This window comes from Elephantulus edwardii, unplaced genomic scaffold, assembly GCF_000299155.1.
Source record: "Elephantulus edwardii isolate Elephantulus edwardi_28Jun2011 unplaced genomic scaffold, EleEdw1.0 scaffold00002, whole genome shotgun sequence".
Lineage (NCBI taxonomy): Eukaryota > Metazoa > Chordata > Mammalia > Macroscelidea > Macroscelididae > Elephantulus > Elephantulus edwardii.
In genome coordinates, this window is record NW_006399752.1 from 27485591 (window position 1) to 27503964 (window position 18374).

Here is an 18374-nt window from a genome sequence, read left to right on the forward strand (position 1 = left end):
ATTACGTGCTATACATCGGAGAGTTGGACAGTAAATAGGGATGATAGAAAGAGAACTGATGCCTTCGAACTGTGGTGCTGGAGAAGAGTGTTGAACATACCATGGACTGCTAGGAGAACAAACAGGTTTGTCCAGGAGTAGGTGAAACCAGGCTGCTCCTTGGAGTCAAGGATTCTGAAGCTTCGTCTATTTTGGGCATGTTGCAAGGAGGGACTGGTCCTTGGAGAGGGACATCATGTCTGGGAGAGTGGAGGGATGGCACAGGAGAGGAAGACCCTTGATGAGATGGATCTATTCTGTTATTGGGGTGGTGGGAATGAGTGTGTCTGAGACGGCGAGGTTGGCACAGGATAGAACAGCGTTTAGGGCTCTTGTACATAGGGTCACTATGAGTTGCAAGTGACTCAATGGCACATAACAACAACAACAACATTATCAGAGGAATTACAAAGTTGTTATAGTGATTGTGCATTAGAAGTATGGTTATTTCCTCAAACTAAAAAGAAAATTAGCATATAAAAAAACCAAGCAATCCCTCTCTTAGGTACATACACAAAAGATTTGGAAGTATATATACTAGATTTTCACCCATGTTCATTTGCAGCATTATTTACAACAGCCAAAGAGTGGAAACCATCTGAATGTCCTTCACCAGACAATGACCAACACAACCTGGCACATAAATACGATGGAATACTCTCCAGCTAGTAGGAGAGATAAAGCCTTAATTACTGTTGTTCAGTGCCGTCAAGTCATCTACAACTCACACCAACCCCATGAGTTACAGATCCGCAAGGTACCTTAGCCCGCGTTGTCCTCACAGGACCTCTGGGATGCTCAAGATCACGGTCACAGTCAATGTATCAACCCATTTTTTGGGGGTCTTCCTTGCTTTCTCTGACCTTCCACCTTTCCAATCATGATGGCCTTTTCTGTAGACAGACCTCTCCTGTCCAACAAGCTCAAAGTCTGTGAGGAGAAGTTCCACTGTCAGAGCCTCTAAGAAGCGTCCTGGCTGTGCTTTCTCAAAAGCAGACTTGTGTTCTCGGCCGTCCCTGGGCCATTCCCTTCTGCCACACCACAGCTCAAAGGCACCGCTCCTTCTGTCATTCCTCCTCACTGACCAGCTGTCAGATGCATCCCAAGTAACTGAAAAGATCGTGATGTGATCAGATGCGTGCCATGGACATCCTTGTTCTTTAGCGTGTTGGGGATTCCTTGACAGATTGTCCCTACGCAGCATGTCTTCATTCCTAACTGCTGCTACCCTGGGTGTGGACTGCGGAGTCACGTAAAATGAAACCATTAATAACTTCAATCTTCTCTCCATTCTCTTGTGATGTTGAGTCCTGGTCCAGTGGTGAAGGTTTTTGTTTCCTTCATGTTGAGATGTGCTCCATCCTGAAAGCTATAGTCTTTGATCTTCTAACAAGTACATCAAGTTCTCTTCACTTTCAGCAAGCAAGGCTGGGTTTTGATCCAGTGTGGACACACAGTATGTCTATACAGTCCTGACACAGCATGGATGCCGCTTGAGGATATTCTGAGTAAAGTAAGGGAACTACAAAAGGACAAGCATTACAGAACCTTATATACATAAAACGACAAGAAAAGAACATGCAGAAATGGCAGGGTTGATTCTCAATGAGTTTTGTTTGGGTGTGTTTTGCTGTGAATTTGTTTTAAATGTGTTTCTTAGAATGTTTTGCTGTGTGTGTCCTCGAGCACAGCAGTAAAATAAAGATTTTTTTCTCAATAAAAAGAACAACTACAGAACTTGGAATAAACAGTCACACACTTACTTTTCAAGCAAATACTGATTCCTTACAACAGTCAACACAGCTTAAGTGCCAGCCACAGTATGGAATTTAGGGCCCCCTTCACCCTTGGTGATACTCAGTCTCTCCAGAGACCCCCTACCTCCTTTAGCAGAAGGATGGTGCGCTCAATGTCACTCAGACTCGGCGGGGAAAGCGCAGTCGCCAGCAGGGCCCGAGGCTCACCCATATCCAGCAACTTCACTTTCAATACTGTGCTTCCTAAGGGACAGCGCTGAAAAGAAAAACATCCCAATCTAAGAACAACAAAACCCATGAGTCTATACACAGGGGGAGAGAGAGACAGAGAGAGTAAACAGAAAAAACATCCCAATTTAAGAAGAACAAAATCCATGAGTCTATACACAGGGAGGGGGGAGGGGGAAGGGGGGAGAGAGAGAGAGAGAGAGAAGAAAAATATCCCAATTTAAGAAGAACAAAATCCATGAGTCTATACACAGGGAGGGAGAGAGAGAGAGAGAGAAAAGAAAAACATCCCAATTTAAGAAAAACAAAATCCATGAGGAGAGGGAGAGAGAGAGAGAGAAACATCCCAATTTAAGAAGAACAAAATCTATGAGCCTATTTACAGGATGAGAGAGAGAGACAGAGACAGTAAAAAGAAAAAAATCCCAATTTAACAAAAACAAAATCCATGAGTCTATTTCACAGGACTAGGGCTGGGCGGTGGGGGTGGGGGCTGGAGGAGGAAAGGCAGGAAGGGAGGGAGAGAGGAGGAGGGGAGGGGGGAAGGAGGTCGGGGTGGGGGAGAGAGAGAGAAGTTGAAAAGAGAAGAACAGGAAAAGAAGAGAGGAAGAGAAAGAAAAGAAGCAGTAAGAAAGAAAGAGACCAGGAAAATTAAAAAAAGAAAGACAAAAGAAAAGCGGACAGGAGAAAGCCAGCAGGCCTCGCAGTGCTTCCGTGCAAGGGCCGCACTGAGCAGCCGCACTCAGCGTGAGCCGTCACAGACCACAGACCCACAGCACCAGGGTGCCTCTCCTCACTCTCCATGCAGGCTGTGCACAGGCCCTGGACCGCACCTGGCTCAGCTACCGGCAAAATCAAATTACGATTCAGACCAGGATGGTCAGAAGTTGTCATTTCCCTCGAGTCTAAACCAGACTCAGACCTCCTTCCTCAGACTGCTCAGTTAACTACACCTCAGCAAGGAAGCCTTACCAGCATCTCGGGGACAACGTGGTCCGGAATGGAGCTGTCCCAGAAGTCCTTGTGCACCAGCCTGTAGCAGTGGCCCCTGGACACACGACCTGCACGGCCTGCGTAGAGAAGAGCAGACACTGTGTGGCATCTGTTACGGTAAGAGTAACAAAAGAGAGTACTGAGAATGCACTCAGGGTGCCTCTGTGAACATTTTGGGAGCTGTCTTGACTGTATTTTGTTATTAATCTGCATTATAACCTCTTAACATCCCCCCCAAAAGAACGCATTCAGAAAAGCCTTTGTTATTCTCCCCCAGACCAGGTCAGCATAAAGCTCTCTCACACACGGTCACCATGAGGTGGACAGGATTCAACAGCGCAAACAACAGTGATGTTAGAGATCAACAGGAAGAACATGGCTATGAGATCAACAACAGTGACAGAAGACAACAGGTCCTCAACACCAGGGGGATAAGCCCAACAGAGACCAAAACCAGGGATGCAAGAGGTTCCCACCGACAACAGTGACGTGAGAGGTTCCCACCAACAGTGAGGTGAGAGGTTCCCACCAACAGTGAGGTGAGAGGTTCCCACCACCAACAGTGACACAAGATCAACAGCAGTGATCTCAGCGGCCCCCAAGAGCACCAACAGTGATAGAGTCAATAAACACAACAGTGATACCAAAGGTCAAGACGGGTGCTGTACGAGATCAGCAGCAGTGATGTAAGAAGTTACTGGAGGGTTATTTAAAGATCAATACACACAGTCAAGCTATATCCTTTTTCAGCACTGGAAGGAGTAGCTTCCACTTCCTCAACAACATGCCTTCAGAAACCCTATGAACTTTGACAAATGCCGACAGTTGTAGAGAGGCTTCAGGCCTTCTGTTCATAGGGTCGCTGTGAGTCATGCTTGACTGGAAGGCCATCAACAGCAACACACAACTCAGTGTGAGGTTCTCCTGAACTCTTGAGAAACTCTTCAGGATATTTTAATGGCTCTGTAATCAATTTCTGAGACTTTCTGGCATTAGTCATTAGCAAGTGACAATGTGGCTGGATCTCATACCCAGCACTCTTGGAGAAGCAGCACAGGCTGCTGAGGCCCTGTGCTCAGTGCTTCACTGATACGAAGTGAAGTGAACCTGCCTCTCCAGCTGCCAGAGGACTGACATGTGGTGATGTTACAACACTCAGGAGTGTGCCTGGTCTGACACACATCCACTAATGCTGCTTTCACCTTTGCTGAGCAGTGTAGATTCACCACTCAATGTTCAACAGGCACTCCTGGTATCCTTGGAAAGGTCTCTTGCCTGCCCGTCCCAAAGGTTCTCTAAGTAAGCTCACAGGCCATTTCCGTGCAGGGTGAACTCCAGAACCTATCACAGTGGGTCCCACATCCAGCAACAGGTGCAAGGGGCACACTATCCCCTCCTCCTGTCAAGTTCATGAACACGGCAGTGAACTCGGCCCTCAGGAAACTAATGCCAGGATGAGCAGGACTGGGAGGAGAGGGCAGCATCAGAGGTGAGTGGAGGACTCCACGGGGCTCCCAGTCACCCTCAACAGTGGTGCCCGGAGCTGGCAGGCACACCTACGGACACATGGGCATCAAAGGAGCTTTGGGCACACAAGAGAAGCTAAGAAAAGTGGAGACTGGTTCCCACAGAGAAGGTTCTACATAGAAATCAAACACACACACGCACCCACACACACACACACCGGGCCTCACCTTTCCGCTGTTCACAGCTCATCTTTGAGGCCCAGGTCAGACGCAGACTCTGGTAATTTGTATCTTCATCACACACCAAAGTGCGAGTCAAACAGAAATCGATAACTGCCATTTAAAACAAGGAAAGCAAGCATCATGCTCTCGAGAAGTAGCGTACAGACCCCGGTGCTCTGCCAAAGAGCAGGGACAGGGACAGGAAGCCTCCAGGAGGGGACACCACAGAGCCACCAGCAGCCCTCCTGCCATCACCCCGAGTCTTGTTCTCTACACCTGCTCTGGTCTCGGGTGTGGAGAATGGATCCTGTATGGACGGGAAGCTGTCAGACAGTCCCCCTGCCCTCCACTCACCTTGCCGCCTGGCTGGTCCTGACCCCACCAGGCATACAAGGCCCTTTAGGGGTTCCGTGTTTCCTGTTCCTTCCACCCACCATGATCTTCCCAGGGGTGACTCTCTCAGGACCGGCAGAAACGTCACCCTGTGGCAGCAGCCTTCTTGTGGGCTCTGTCCAGGCCTGCTCACTCCCCTGATGGTCTCTCACACCACTACCCCTGCATCTTTTTCCTCATCTTGTCACTTGGCTCCACACAGCGTTTCACTCGTCTTTCATGTCATCTAGCTTTGTATCAGCACTGTTAATACAAAGAGTTCTGCTGTGTCTACTGCTCTGTCCCACATCCGGAGCAGCCCTGGCACAGAGACACAGCTCTGTTGACGGGAATGCCATGTGGCCCAGCTGGAGAGCTGCAGGCTCCTCCTCCTCTGGACACTCAGCTCATCCTCACCCCCTCCAGAGCTTCCCAGCCCTCACACAGCGCGTCCACCTGCCCTACGTGCTGAGTGTCTGTCTCCCCCTGCCCCCGCTGGACTGTCACCATCAGCAGGGCAGGGATGCTGTCGAGGCTCTGTACCCTGGCATCAACAACAGTGACAGGCCTCTGGGTGACCATCACACAAGAGCATGGGAGCCCAGAAATCACACAGAGTCAGAACGCCACCCAGAAGACAGCACCACTGCACAGGGCCTTTCCGAAGCCCCTTCTGGCACGGGTGTGCCCCCAGGACCAAGCACCACCCCATAAGGGTCCCAAACACTCCTCAGAGCAATCTCACCCCAAAGACCACCCAAGTGACAAGGAAATGGTTCACTGAAAGCCAACTCCGGTCTTAAACTCTCTTTTTCAAAACTGGGAGAGGGGAGCAGCAGCCTTACTGGGGACAAACAGGCCTGTTGACACTATCTGTCCCTCGGGAGTGAGGAAGAGAGAGGGAGTTCTTACCATATTTGACATCTGGGACCGTCAGAGAACTCTCCGCAATGTTGGTGGACAGAATAATCTATCAAATATCAAATACAAGAATCTGATATTATGTTCTGGCCATCATTAGCAAAAGTTCACTGAAGTCTTAACTCAAATATTACTTTAAGATTTAATGTAATAACTAGACTCCCATCTGGGACGAGCCATTCTTCTCCTATACCCCAGCGGAGAGGCGGCAGAAAGAATGCTGAAGAGGAGAAGACGGAGGGAGAGTGGGCTCTAACCAACCACTCGTACAACCAACTAACAGACGGACACCTTAGAGCAGGGGTGTACCAAAGCCACAGCAGGAGACAGGGTTCAGAACCCAGGTCTGTGTCCCATGCTCAAGCTCATGCTTGAACCTCACGCAATGCAGCCTCATCTCCTCAGGACAGAATTGTTGCAGGAGGCCACCAGAGGTGTCTGATGCCCAGAACCCCAGGTCCCCACACACCGGAGAGGGTGCTGGATGGCCGGAGGAGCTGAGCCTGGGGGAGCTGAACCCCGGTCAGGCATAGGCCACAGTCCTCCTCCAGTGCCTCTAGGGGGTGGTAAGAGGACACTCACGATGATTAAAGAAATCTCAGCCCAGGACCAGAAGCTATGGGTTCTAAGCAGCCGCCTGAATGGTTCTAGGGACACAAGAACAGTCTCGAAATAGGAGAGAGCGTGTGACAAAGCCTAGTGCAAAACCGATTCCAAGCCTGAGCGCTTACACCACTGCTTAGACGCACTTACACCACCCAACAGTCACACGCTGAGTGCGCCTGTCACAGTGTGGGGTCCCTGAGGGGACTGACCCAGCTGCAGAGCACGATGCAGAGAGCTGCAGAGCACGCCGTGGAGAGCAGGGCCAAGCTACGCTCTCTAGTTTTCCCCTTGAAAATTTGTATTTGTTATGCTCATAAAACAAAAGCTCGCTGGCCTAGTGGCAAGAAGCTGCGCTACAATCCCGAAGGCACACAGTTCAAGGCCGCCAGCTGCTCCATGGGATAAAGATGGGCAATCTCTTTCCGTGAGGTTAACTGCCTCTGAAAACCCACCAGAGGGTCAGTTCCAACTTGACGGTACACAACATGCTCATAAATGCCTACAAGACACTGGCCACTGCCAGCCAAATGTTTTCAGACTATAAATGACTCCTGGGCAACGCTCTGGCCAAAATGATTCCTGGGGTCATAAATTTTAATTCCCCGGTTTGGCCCAACGCGACAGATGATGTGGAAGCAACCACAGTCTGCAGAACCCAGTTCACTGGCATAGGCACACTGGGCTTTCCAGGACGAGGATGACCACAGAGAAACAAGGTGACATGTGTCCTGCTGTGGTTAGGTGCCACAGAGTGGACAACAGCTGACACACAGTAACCCTGTTCAGGGGACTGACACCCAGCCGATTCAGCACCATTGTCACAATGTCTGCTCTGCTTATGCCATCCCTGTGGTCTCAGTCCACCTGTTGCAGGTATTCCACTTTTGCACTGACCCTCTCCTTTAACAAGAACAACGTCCTTCTTCAAGGACTGGCCTCTATAACTATACACCCATGGTATGTATGACGAAGGTTCATTTGCTTGCTTCTAAACAGCATTCTTGTTGCGCTTATTTTTCCCCTATATACTTTTTAAATACTGGTTTACTTACAAAGTGTGTATATATTGTGTTTCACACTATTCTTCACTCACATTGTATTTCACACAATCATTCCCATGCATTGTGTTTTATAAAATTAATCACCACTGGACCTTGTCCATCATTACCCTTGTCTTTTCAGGTCCCAGCTGGATCCTTCCCACTTCCTTCGCCCCCCTCCCTCCATCCACCAAATTGTGAAACCCTGTGGTTTTGCCCCTACCTGTACTCACAACCTCTGCACCCGCCTCTTTTCCGTTTGAGTCCCCATTCATGTTTTACTAGTTATCCTTCTCTTTTTTGGAGAGGAGGTGGAGAGGTGGGAACTCACAAACACTGTTGGTGGGATTGTAAAATGGTACAACCGCTCTGGAAGGCAGTTTGGAATTTCCTCAAAAAGCTGAACACAGAAACTCCATATAACACAGCTATTGCACTACTAGGAATACATCCCAAGAGAATTTGAATCTTTGCACCAATGTTCATAATTAGCACTATTCACCATTGCAAGAACTTGGAAACAGCCCAAGTGTTCAACCACAATTGAAAAATGAAAAATTGTGGTGCATTCACACAATGGAATATTATGAAGCACTCAGGAGAAACGATTTCAAAAGATACTACATAACCTGGGACACTGGAGAGCCGAGGGAACTCGCTCAGTTTCCTAAGGACAAACGCACCTAAGACCATTACTGTAGAAACAGAAGGGTAACTGCAGCCACCCTGTCTGTGCAAGCAGTGTCGAGAAGGAAGGTCGGGCCCTACTGCTCAGAACAGGCCTTCTCGTTCTCCTACCTTTCTGTACCCAGGGACTGGGCTGAGAAAGACATTATTCTGTTCTTCCAAAGTCACACTTGAATGGAGTGGATAAACCTGCAATCTAACAAACAAATTTCTGAGATTACATCTCTGAGAAGAGCAGACAAACGTGTGAGTTAGACGAGTGAGCAGCTTCACAGGGCTCCACAGATCTCTCGGCAAATGAGGCAGCAGCGCTCAACTGAAAACAGCACGATGGATGTAACACACCTTCTGTGAATCATGTTCGTGAGAAGCTCATGCATGTAGTTTATTTCACCCAGACCTAGGGGAGGAAAAAGTGAAGAAGAGAAAAAAACTGTAGTTTTACTGATAATTAATCTTTAAGATGTCTTTTCCCCAAAGGCCTTATAAATTCATTTTTACTCTATTCTCTTCATCTAAATATAGCAAAATCAGAAGTAGAAATGGAAAGGACACTTGATAGCAATTTAAAAACATAGTTATGTTTTTACGTGCTGCCGAGTCGCTTGCGACTCATAGCAACCCTATATACAACGGCCCTGAAACCTGTTCTGTTCTGTGTCAACTTTGCTGTCTCTGAGACACCAGCCACTGCATAAATCCAGCTCATACACGGTCTCCCTTTCTTTCTCTGTCACTCCACCCTTGCAAGCATGATGTCCCTCTCCAAGGACCAGATGTCCAAAGTATGTCAGATGAAGCCTCAGAATCCCGGCCTCCCAAGGAGCAGGCTAGCTTTACCCTATCCAGGATGAACCTTTTTGTACTCCTGGAAGTCCATGGTTTATTCAACACTCTTCTCCAGCATCACAGACCAAAGGCATCAATTCTCTTTCTGTCACCCCTAGTCATTATCCAGCTCTCTGACACATAGCAAGCAACTGCGAAGACTATGGCCCGGATCAGGCGCACCTTAGTCTCCAGACTGACATCGTTGCTCTTCAGCACTCTGAAGAGGTCCCTGACAGCTGATTTGTATCAAATATTTTTCTTACAGCACTTTTCATTACAGTGACTATCTGTGGTGGCCACTGTTGTTGTTGTGTACCGCACAGGTGGAATCAACCCATTGCTGACCCTCTGGCGGGTTCTCAGAGGCCGTTAATCACACAGGAGGAGGCTGCCCATCCTCCTCCCATGGAGTAGCTAGTGGTCTTGAACTGTGAGCCTTCAGGATCGTAGCACAGCTTCTTGCCACCAGGATACGAGAGCTCCAGAGCAGCTACTAGCAATCAGAATAATTTTTTAATTTTTAATCTTTTTCCTGGATATACCAGATTTCTTAAAAATTAGCATGAAAAATCTTTACAGCCAGAATTAACAATTGTCCAATCTTAGTCATTGAGTGAAGAGCTGCTGGCTGTTCCTCATCACTCACGCACTCACGCGTTGCCGTCAAGCTGGGACCATCTCCCAGCTGACTCTCCAGCAGGTTTTCAGACGTGGCAGGTCGAATGACTGCTCAACGTCCTCCCACAAAGCGGCTAATGAATCAAACCACCTCTGGCTCAGGAGCCCTGCTCCCTACACATCTACGCCATGGAGCCCTTCCCCCAAAGCTTAGAAGAAAGCAGTTTCTTGATATATGCAGCCTATACACGCTTTTTGTATTGCCCTCAGTCCTCAGTACTGGAGCACTTTAAAAGGACTAATGAAAGACAAGCATACCTCACAGGACAGAACAGCAGAGAGGCTAACAACATCTGAAAAGCCTCATTTGTAATACTACAGCTTCAGAAAGCTCTGGTGGTCTAGTGGTAAGAAGCTATGCTGCAAGTCCAAAGACACAAGGTTCAAATCAACCAGCTGGTCCCTGGGAGAAGGATGGACAACCTCCTCCCACATGATAACTGCCCCTAAAAACTCGCCAGAGGGTCAGCTATGGGTCAGAGTTCCAACTCAATGGTACACAGTAACATCTTCAAGAAAGGGAACTAACTCCCTCTCAGGAGCAAGGTGGGCAGTTTCCTCCCATACAGATAACAGCACAGACACCAGGTGGCCTTGATGCAGTGGCCCTGGTTGGGCCAGCAAGCTGAGCTTGGCCCCGGTGATGTCTTCCTGACACGCCAGTACAGACCTGCAGCCACTATTTATCAGGGCCAATGCACCTCCACCACCATCAGTTGATGGCTGGTTTGGGGACACACACAAGCCCACCCGTCGGCCCAGCCAGGTGACAAAGGAAGGGCTCAACTCTCAGGTGTATCCCCAGTTCCCAGGTCCCTAAAGCCTTCTACAGAGTCCTTGAGGACACACTTGGACCTACTCTGTCTGGTGCATCAGATCAACTGAGGAAAAGGTGACAAGAGTTTTGCAAAGTTCAAGGGATCATCAGTTCACCTTGCTGGGTATCTTAACACCCTGTCCTCTTGACCGCAGAGAAAGGCGCTCCAGGACACTGTGACAGCACACATGAATCAGAAGAGCAACAGTCATTTCCAACCAAATTGCAGCAGACTGAGGTCAGGCACCATCACACACATGAAAAGCGAGTTTAACAAAGTCAAGTATTTTATTAAAAATTCTCTCACAAACCTCTGCACTGCCAATGAAAAATCTTTTTTAGTCATAAAAAGGTGATAGCAAAAACACAATGTGAAAGGCATGTCTATTCTCAGCGTCTAAGGAAAGCAGTTGCCTGGAGATTTCTAAATCGAGCAGACTTCCAACAGCTGGATGGGCTTGAACTGACCTCTGCCCAGCACTAGCGTCTACCTTCCTGCATGGGATACTCACCGGGTAAGAACACCAGCACACTGCTTCGCTCTGACATGTGAGGCGACCCGGACGAAGCCATGTTCCTGTCAGGAGGGAGACACACACAGCCATTTCTCAAGGTGCAGACAGCCATGGTCTTTCTAGACACTCATCACTGGGGCTTTTTGTGGACACATGGCCACCCAGTCTGATGTTTGTTTGTTAGGAAAAAACCCACTATAGAACAAAAAGCAAAACTTCTGTGATGTGAGTGGAAATTTACAAAGAACACTGATTTTCCATTCAACATTCATACCCATTATGTTCTGTGCCATTGGTGGCAATCCCTATACTGTAACAGCATTCTTCCAAAACCCTCCCTGTGCTTCCAGCTTCCATCTGTCCTTCTTTCCTCTCCCTCCTGACTTCTGAGCTTTACCGAGTGCAGATGCTGCCCCTTGCATCTCACAGCATTGACTATTCTAACGCATGGGTTTGTCAGGCCCAGAGCGAAGACCCAGTTAAAGCACCAGGTGATTGACCACAGGTGCAGGGCAAATGGACCGAGGCTCTCCAGTCCCACTTTTTCTCCCACAAAAGTCACGCTATGAAAGTTCCTGAAATTTAGTTATGCTAATTCTAATTTCAAAAAAGAAAACCTTTTCTATAACTAAAAGCAAAGTTTAAACTAATGCCAAAGATTAAGAAATTGAACATTTCTGTACCGACTCCACAGTTTAAAACTGATCAAATTACAATCAAGATCCATTAAAGATGAGAATGCTTAGAATGTGGATGTTGGAAACAAAACTGGGTCAGAAATTAAAAAATCTTGGTGACCAAAACTTGAGACCAAATAGAAGAATTTTCCGGGATCAAAGACTTACTTCAGAAAGTCAGCTACTTAGTCAACAGACTAGAAGAGACTCCTATGTCTACAATGAAGACGATACAAGAGAAGGCAGAAATTATCAAAGGAATGGCATCAACATCAGAGGTAAGTGAAATTATTTTTTCTGTTTCTATTGTTTTGTTGTTGAGGTTTTTTTAAAAATTATGTTTTGGGTTTTTTATTAGTAATTTTAATAAAAGTTTACAGAGACTTTGAATTTCCATTCATCCACTGTTGCACTTTCTCCCTGGCCCAACTCCTCTCTCTCTCTCTCTCTCACACACACACACACACACACAAACACACACACATATGCTCTCTTCTCTTTGAAAGGTAAAAGAAAAATTCTTTCATTGTTATACAGTCCTTACCCCCAAGTCCACTCCTCTATGCAGCCTTCATTCTGGACTCCTGTCATGACGCTAATACCTAATCACATATCCCTTTTAAACAGTTTTATCCCTCATCTATTTCAATGCAGTATACTTTATTTATCCCATCTTTCTCAGTCTCACCTCAACCTCGATGTCAGTCCCGTTTCACAACAGTGACACTATGCGGTATTTGCCCTTTTGTTACTGAGATATTTCACTCAGCATAATGTCCTCCAGGGTCACTCATTTTGGATAATATTTCGTGAATTCCTTGTTTTTCAATGCAGCTTAGTATTCCATTGTGTGAATAAACCACAGCTTCTCTATCCATTCGTTTGTTGATGGGCACTTACGTTGTTTCCAACTCTTTGCTACTGTGAGCAAAGCCATGATAAACATGGGTATTTATCTGTTTGGGTGGCAGTTACGGTTTCCTAGGGGTATATTCCCAGTAGTAGAATTGCTGGATCAATTGGTATCTCTACTTGCAACTTTTTGAGAAAGTGCCACACCGCCTTCCACAGTGGTTGTGCCATTTTACACTCCCACCAACAGTGAATAAGGGTTCCAGTTTCTTCACAACCTTGCCAGCATTTGTTGTTTGCTTTCTGTTAAATTTTGCTATTTTAAGTGGGGTGAGATGATATCTCACAGTTGTTCTAATTTGCATCTCTCTTAGAGCTAGCGATTTTGAACATTTCTTCATGTGTTTGTTAGCCATCTGAATGTCTTCTTTGGTGAAGTGTCTGTCCATATCCTGTGTCCCTTTTGCAATTGAGTTGTTTACCTTTATCTTGTTGTGGGATTTCTTCCTAACGACCTTGCTAGAGATTGATTTGGCTAACTAAATCTGAAAATTCTCACCACCACCTCTCCAAATGTTGCACTCTCACTTCTATTTTATCTAGAACTCTGATTAATATTTTTTTCTGTCAGTCTGCCATTTAAGTCTCTTTTTTCCTTATCTGTCATTTAAATTTATATCTGTTTCACCATTTGTATTTTTTAATGGTGATTTTAATGAAAGTTTATAGAAATGTTAAATTTTCATCCATTCACGGTTGCACAATTTCCTCCCTCCACCCCCAGTCCACTTTGATATGCACCTCTTATTTAGAACAGTTATCATACAAATAATGCCTATTCATAAATTCCTTTTAAACAGTTCTTTCCTTCATCTGTTCCAATGCAGTACTTATTATCTATCCCCTATAAATACCACATGACCCAGCAATTCCACTACTGGGAATAGACCCCAAAGAAACCATAACAGCCACTAAAGCAGATACATGCACACCCATGTTTATTGCGGCTTTGTTCATAATAGCAAAGGGTTGAAAACAACCCAAGTATCCATCACTAAACGAATGGATAGAGAAGCTGTGGTATATTCACACAACGGAAAACTACACTGCACTGAGAAACAAGGAACTCATGCAATAGTATTCAAAATGGGTGACCCTGAAGAACATTATGCTGAGTGAAGTATCTCAGTCACAAGAGGACAAATACTGTATAGTGCCAGTGTTATAAAACAGGACTGACATCAGGGTTGGGAAAAGACTGAGAAAGATAGGATAAATGATGGATGTATACTGCATTGAAACAGATACGGGAGAGAGCTGTTTAAAAGGGATATGTGATTGGGTATTACTGTCATGACAGGAGTCCAGAACAAAGGCTGCATAGTGGAGTGAACTTGGGGGGAGGGATTGTATAACAATGAAAGAATTTTTCTTTTACTTTTCAAAGAGAAGAGCGAACTGGGGCAGGGGGAGGTTGGTTAGGGAGAAAAGTGCAACAATGAATGAATGGAAATCCAAAGGCTGTAAACTTTCATTAAAATTAATAAAAAAGGGGGGAAGAAGAAATCCACATCCATATACTGTTATCACACTGAACAATGTAATAAAAAAATCAATTTATCAGAGTAGGAAGACATTTGCACTTACACTGCAGGACTAGGAGACAGCGATCTGGGCTTGTGGTAACGAGCTGCACTGCCAATCCTGAGTTGTGCAGCCTTGCAGCTCAGCCACCAGCTGCTCCATGGCATGAAGGCAGGCAAACACCTCTCCTGCGACTTACTGCCTCTAGGGGTACTGCCGGAGGGTCAGCTAAGAACCAGCGCCCGCCTGATGCTATGGAACCACAAACACCAGAAAACAGGGGACAGTGGGAGAACATCATCCAAAGAACACAATAAACAAGGTGATTTCACTGATGTAAACAGGAATAAATGTGATTTCAATAAAATACTACCTGTAAAAAGAGTTTTATGGAAAGAGATTGTCCAGCTTTCTCCTGCGTTTTAAAAAACAAGGAGAAAAAAATTATCTAAAATTTTCCTCCTAGAAAAATTCTATTCCCTTTCCAAGACTAAGAGTTAAATAAAAAACAGCAAAATAGAGATTTGGAAAATTTACCAACAGGTGCTGATTTTAAAAATCTTCACTAAAAGATGAAACTTATCCAGGAAAGAAATGGAAGATAGAAGGCAGTAGTAGTTGTTGCTGTTGTTGTGTGCCTTCAAGGTGCCTGTGATTCACGGCAACCCCATATTCAACAGCTCTGAAGCCTGCCCTGTCCCAAGCCAGTCACACTGACTGATACACCTACCCCCCACTGTCCCAGTTACTTTATCAATCCATCTCAGCCAGGGTCTTCCTCTCCTGTGCTGTCCCTTCACCCTTCTGAGCATGATGTCTTCTCCAAGGACCAGTCCCTCCTGGCCACGTGCCCAAAGTATGTGAGACTGAGCTTCAAAATCCTAGCCTTAAAAAAAATAAAAAAATCCTAGTCTCAAAGGAGAAACTTGGTTTCACCCTCTCTAAGACAGAACTATTTGTTTTCTTGGCAGTCCATGTTCAATGCTCTTCTCCAGCAACACAACTCAAAGGCATCAACTCTTCTTCTGTCATCCTTAATCCCTGTCCAGGTCTCTGATGCATAGCAAGTAACTGCAATGGCCATGGGCTGGATCAGGCACACCTTAGTCTCTAGATTGACATCATTGCTTCTCAGCACTCTGGAAAGGTCCCTGACAGATTCACCTAATGCAATTTGTCTTTTGATTTCCTGACTGCTGGTACCAAGAGTAGTGTTGATTGTGGAGCCAAGGAAGCTGTAACTGTTGTTAATAACCTCAATCTCTTCTCCATCCATCAAGGTGCTGCCAATTGGCCCAGTGGTGAGAATCATTGTTTTCTTGATGTTGAGATGCAATCCATATTGAAGATAAAGCCCTTGACTTCTGCAGCAAGCACTTCAGGTCCTCTTCAATTTCAGCTAGCAAGGCTGTGTCATCTGCATGACTTAGGTTGTTGATGAGTTTTTCACCAATCCTGATTCCATATCCCTCCTCATAAAGCCCAGCCTCCTGAATAATCTGTTTTGCATATAGACTGAAAAGATATAGAGACAGGATGTGTCCCTAATGCAATCCGTTCCTGATTTTGAACCATGTAAGGCTCCCTGCTCTGTTCTGAGGACTGCTTCCTGGTCTGAGTGTAGATTTTACACAAGCATAATTGTTTGGGATTCCCATGCTCTTCAAGGTTAGCCACAATTTGTTGTGATCCACAAAGTCAAATGTCTTTCCACAGTCAATGAAACACAGATAGATGTACTCTTTGCTTTCTGCCAAGATCCATTTGACATTGGCAATAATGCCCCTGGTGCCATGACCTCTTCTAAACCCAGCTTGTATTTCTGGTCTTTCTCTGTCAATATACTGTAGTTTCTGGATAATCTTCAGCAGGATTTTGCTTGTGTGTGAAAGCAGTACAAGGAAGAAATTTCTTATTTAATAAAATTATTAATTATTATTAAAGAATATGAAATTAAATTAATTAACTGCTTGAATATAAGAACACTGACAGTACAAAAGGCAAGTCATTAGGTTAGAGAGAAAAAACAACTGCAATAGTCCATGAATACGGGAAAGTTCAAAAAATACTATGACTGGACTTCCACTACGCTCATTCTAAAGTCCTTCTGCACAGGAGAGGATGATGATGAATACATTTCTATTTCAAGTCTAAGGACTAAGATAAGATGGACTGACACTGTGTCCTTCATAGTGGGCTCAGGTATTACCAGAGATGGTGAGGACGGCACAGGAGGGCAGGGCTCAGATCTGCTCTTCACAGGGTCCCTGTGAGTCAGAGTTGTCTTGATGGCAACAATGGCAAAAGGGGAACTGATGCCTTTGAGCTGCGGTGCTGCTGGAGAAGAGTACTGACTATACTATGGGCTGCTGGGAGAACAAACAGGTTCATCTTGGAGAGGGTGAAACCAGGCTGCTCCTTGGAGGCAAGGATTCTGAAGCTCTACCAGACATACTTTGGGCATACTTCAAGGAGGGAGGAGTCCTTGGAGAGGGATGTCATGCTTGGGAGAGTAGAGGGACAGTGCGAGAGAGGAAGATCCTAGACGAGATCTATTCATTCAGAGACTGGGGTAATAGGGATAACTGTGTCAGAGACAATAAAGATGGCTCAGGATAGAGCAGAGTTCAGGGCTGTTGTACACAGGGTCACTATGGTTCACAAGCGACTAGACAGCAATGACTTTGCTTGCTATGCATCTGAGAGGTGGACAATGACTAAAGATGATGGGAAAAGAATCGACGTCTTTGAGTTGTGGTGCTAGAGAGTAGTCGTGAATATACCATGGAATGCCGAGAGAACAAAGAGGTTGGTCCTGGAGAGGGTGAAATCAAGTTGGTCCTTGGAAGCAAGGATTTCAAGCTCCGTCTGACATACTTCGAACATCTTTTCAGAAGGGGTCAGTCCTTGGAAAGGGACACTGTGGTTGGAAAGGTGGAGGGACAGAGCAGGAGAGGAAGACACAAGAGGAGACAGACTGACAGAATGACTGTGGCGACAGGGGCAGGTGTGTCAAAGATGGTGAGGTTGGCTCAGGATAGGGCAAGGTTCAGAGCCACTGCTGCCAAATAGCAACAACTAAAACACACTAAGTATGTGAAGGGGGGGAAGAGAGAGAGTGTGAGATGGGGGGAGAATATGACGATTATAAGAGCAAGACACTATTTCAGCAAGCTAGCTGTACTTTTGAGGAAAGGTGCACACTCTCATGGTCACAGCGTCATGGGGAGGGGCATATACACTCTCATTTACCTTTGTTCCAAAAGCTAATAGGCTTCAGGAAAATTCGTATGAGAAGCTGGGTTCTATGAAAAAGAATATGGCATCAGGATCAGAGAAAACTCATCAAGAACAACCTGCATTATGCAAACTACACAACCTTGTTTGCTGAAAGGGAGGAGAACTTGAAACACTTGCTGCAGAAAGTCAAGCACTGCAGCCTTGGACATGCACTGCATCTCAATATCAAGAAACCACAAATTCTCATCACTAGACCAATAGGCACCGTCATGATAAGGAGAGAAGTAAAGACTGAAACTGTCAACAACTTCATCTTATTTGGATCCACAATCAATACACCTGGTACAAGCAATGATGTTAGTTTGAAGACTAAGGTGCACCTGATTCAGATCATAGTCTCTTTAATCATTTGCTATGCATCTGAGAGCTGGAAAATGAGTAACTATGACAAAGGAAAAAATGATGCCTCTGAACTGTGGTGGCAAAAGAACAGTCTTGAAGAAAGTGCAGCCAGAGTGCTCCATGGAGGCAGGGATGGTGAAGCTTCATCCCAAATACTTTGGACATTCAGACCTTTTGTTCAGAAGATTGCTCTGAGTTGTACATTGCCACACCAACTCCAAGGGAGTCTACGTGACAAAATCACCCGACTGAGGCAAAAACTTCAAGGAAGTCAGCCTCTCGGAACGTGTGCTTTCTCCATGATTGTTCTGGGCCTTTCTATAATTTCTCTTCTATTGTCTCTTTGTGTTTTCTATGTGGGACAGGGAAAAAAGGCTGTGTTCTTTACACAAAGGGTTCCTACTAAAAGTTTGTTAGATTTTCCCAGAAATAACTAAATGGAGGTGA

At 45.8% G+C, this 18374-nt stretch overlaps 1 protein-coding gene across 1 annotated transcript in view; it reads right to left on the bottom strand.

Annotated features, from left to right (window-relative positions):
- The window catches only part of TDRD9 (tudor domain containing 9), a 161919-nt gene that overhangs the window by 57631 nt on the left and 85914 nt on the right, over positions 1-18374 (bottom strand). Inside the window, exons 9-15 of the mRNA XM_006879162.1 lie at positions 11170-11234; positions 8677-8731; positions 8443-8527; positions 5990-6047; positions 4712-4816; positions 2997-3094; positions 1921-2052 (exon numbers count right to left, since the gene is read on the bottom strand). Of these exons, the coding sequence (XP_006879224.1) occupies positions 1921-2052; positions 2997-3094; positions 4712-4816; positions 5990-6047; positions 8443-8527; positions 8677-8731; positions 11170-11234 (598 nt within the window). The remainder of the gene's footprint in view (positions 1-1920; positions 2053-2996; positions 3095-4711; positions 4817-5989; positions 6048-8442; positions 8528-8676; positions 8732-11169; positions 11235-18374) is intronic.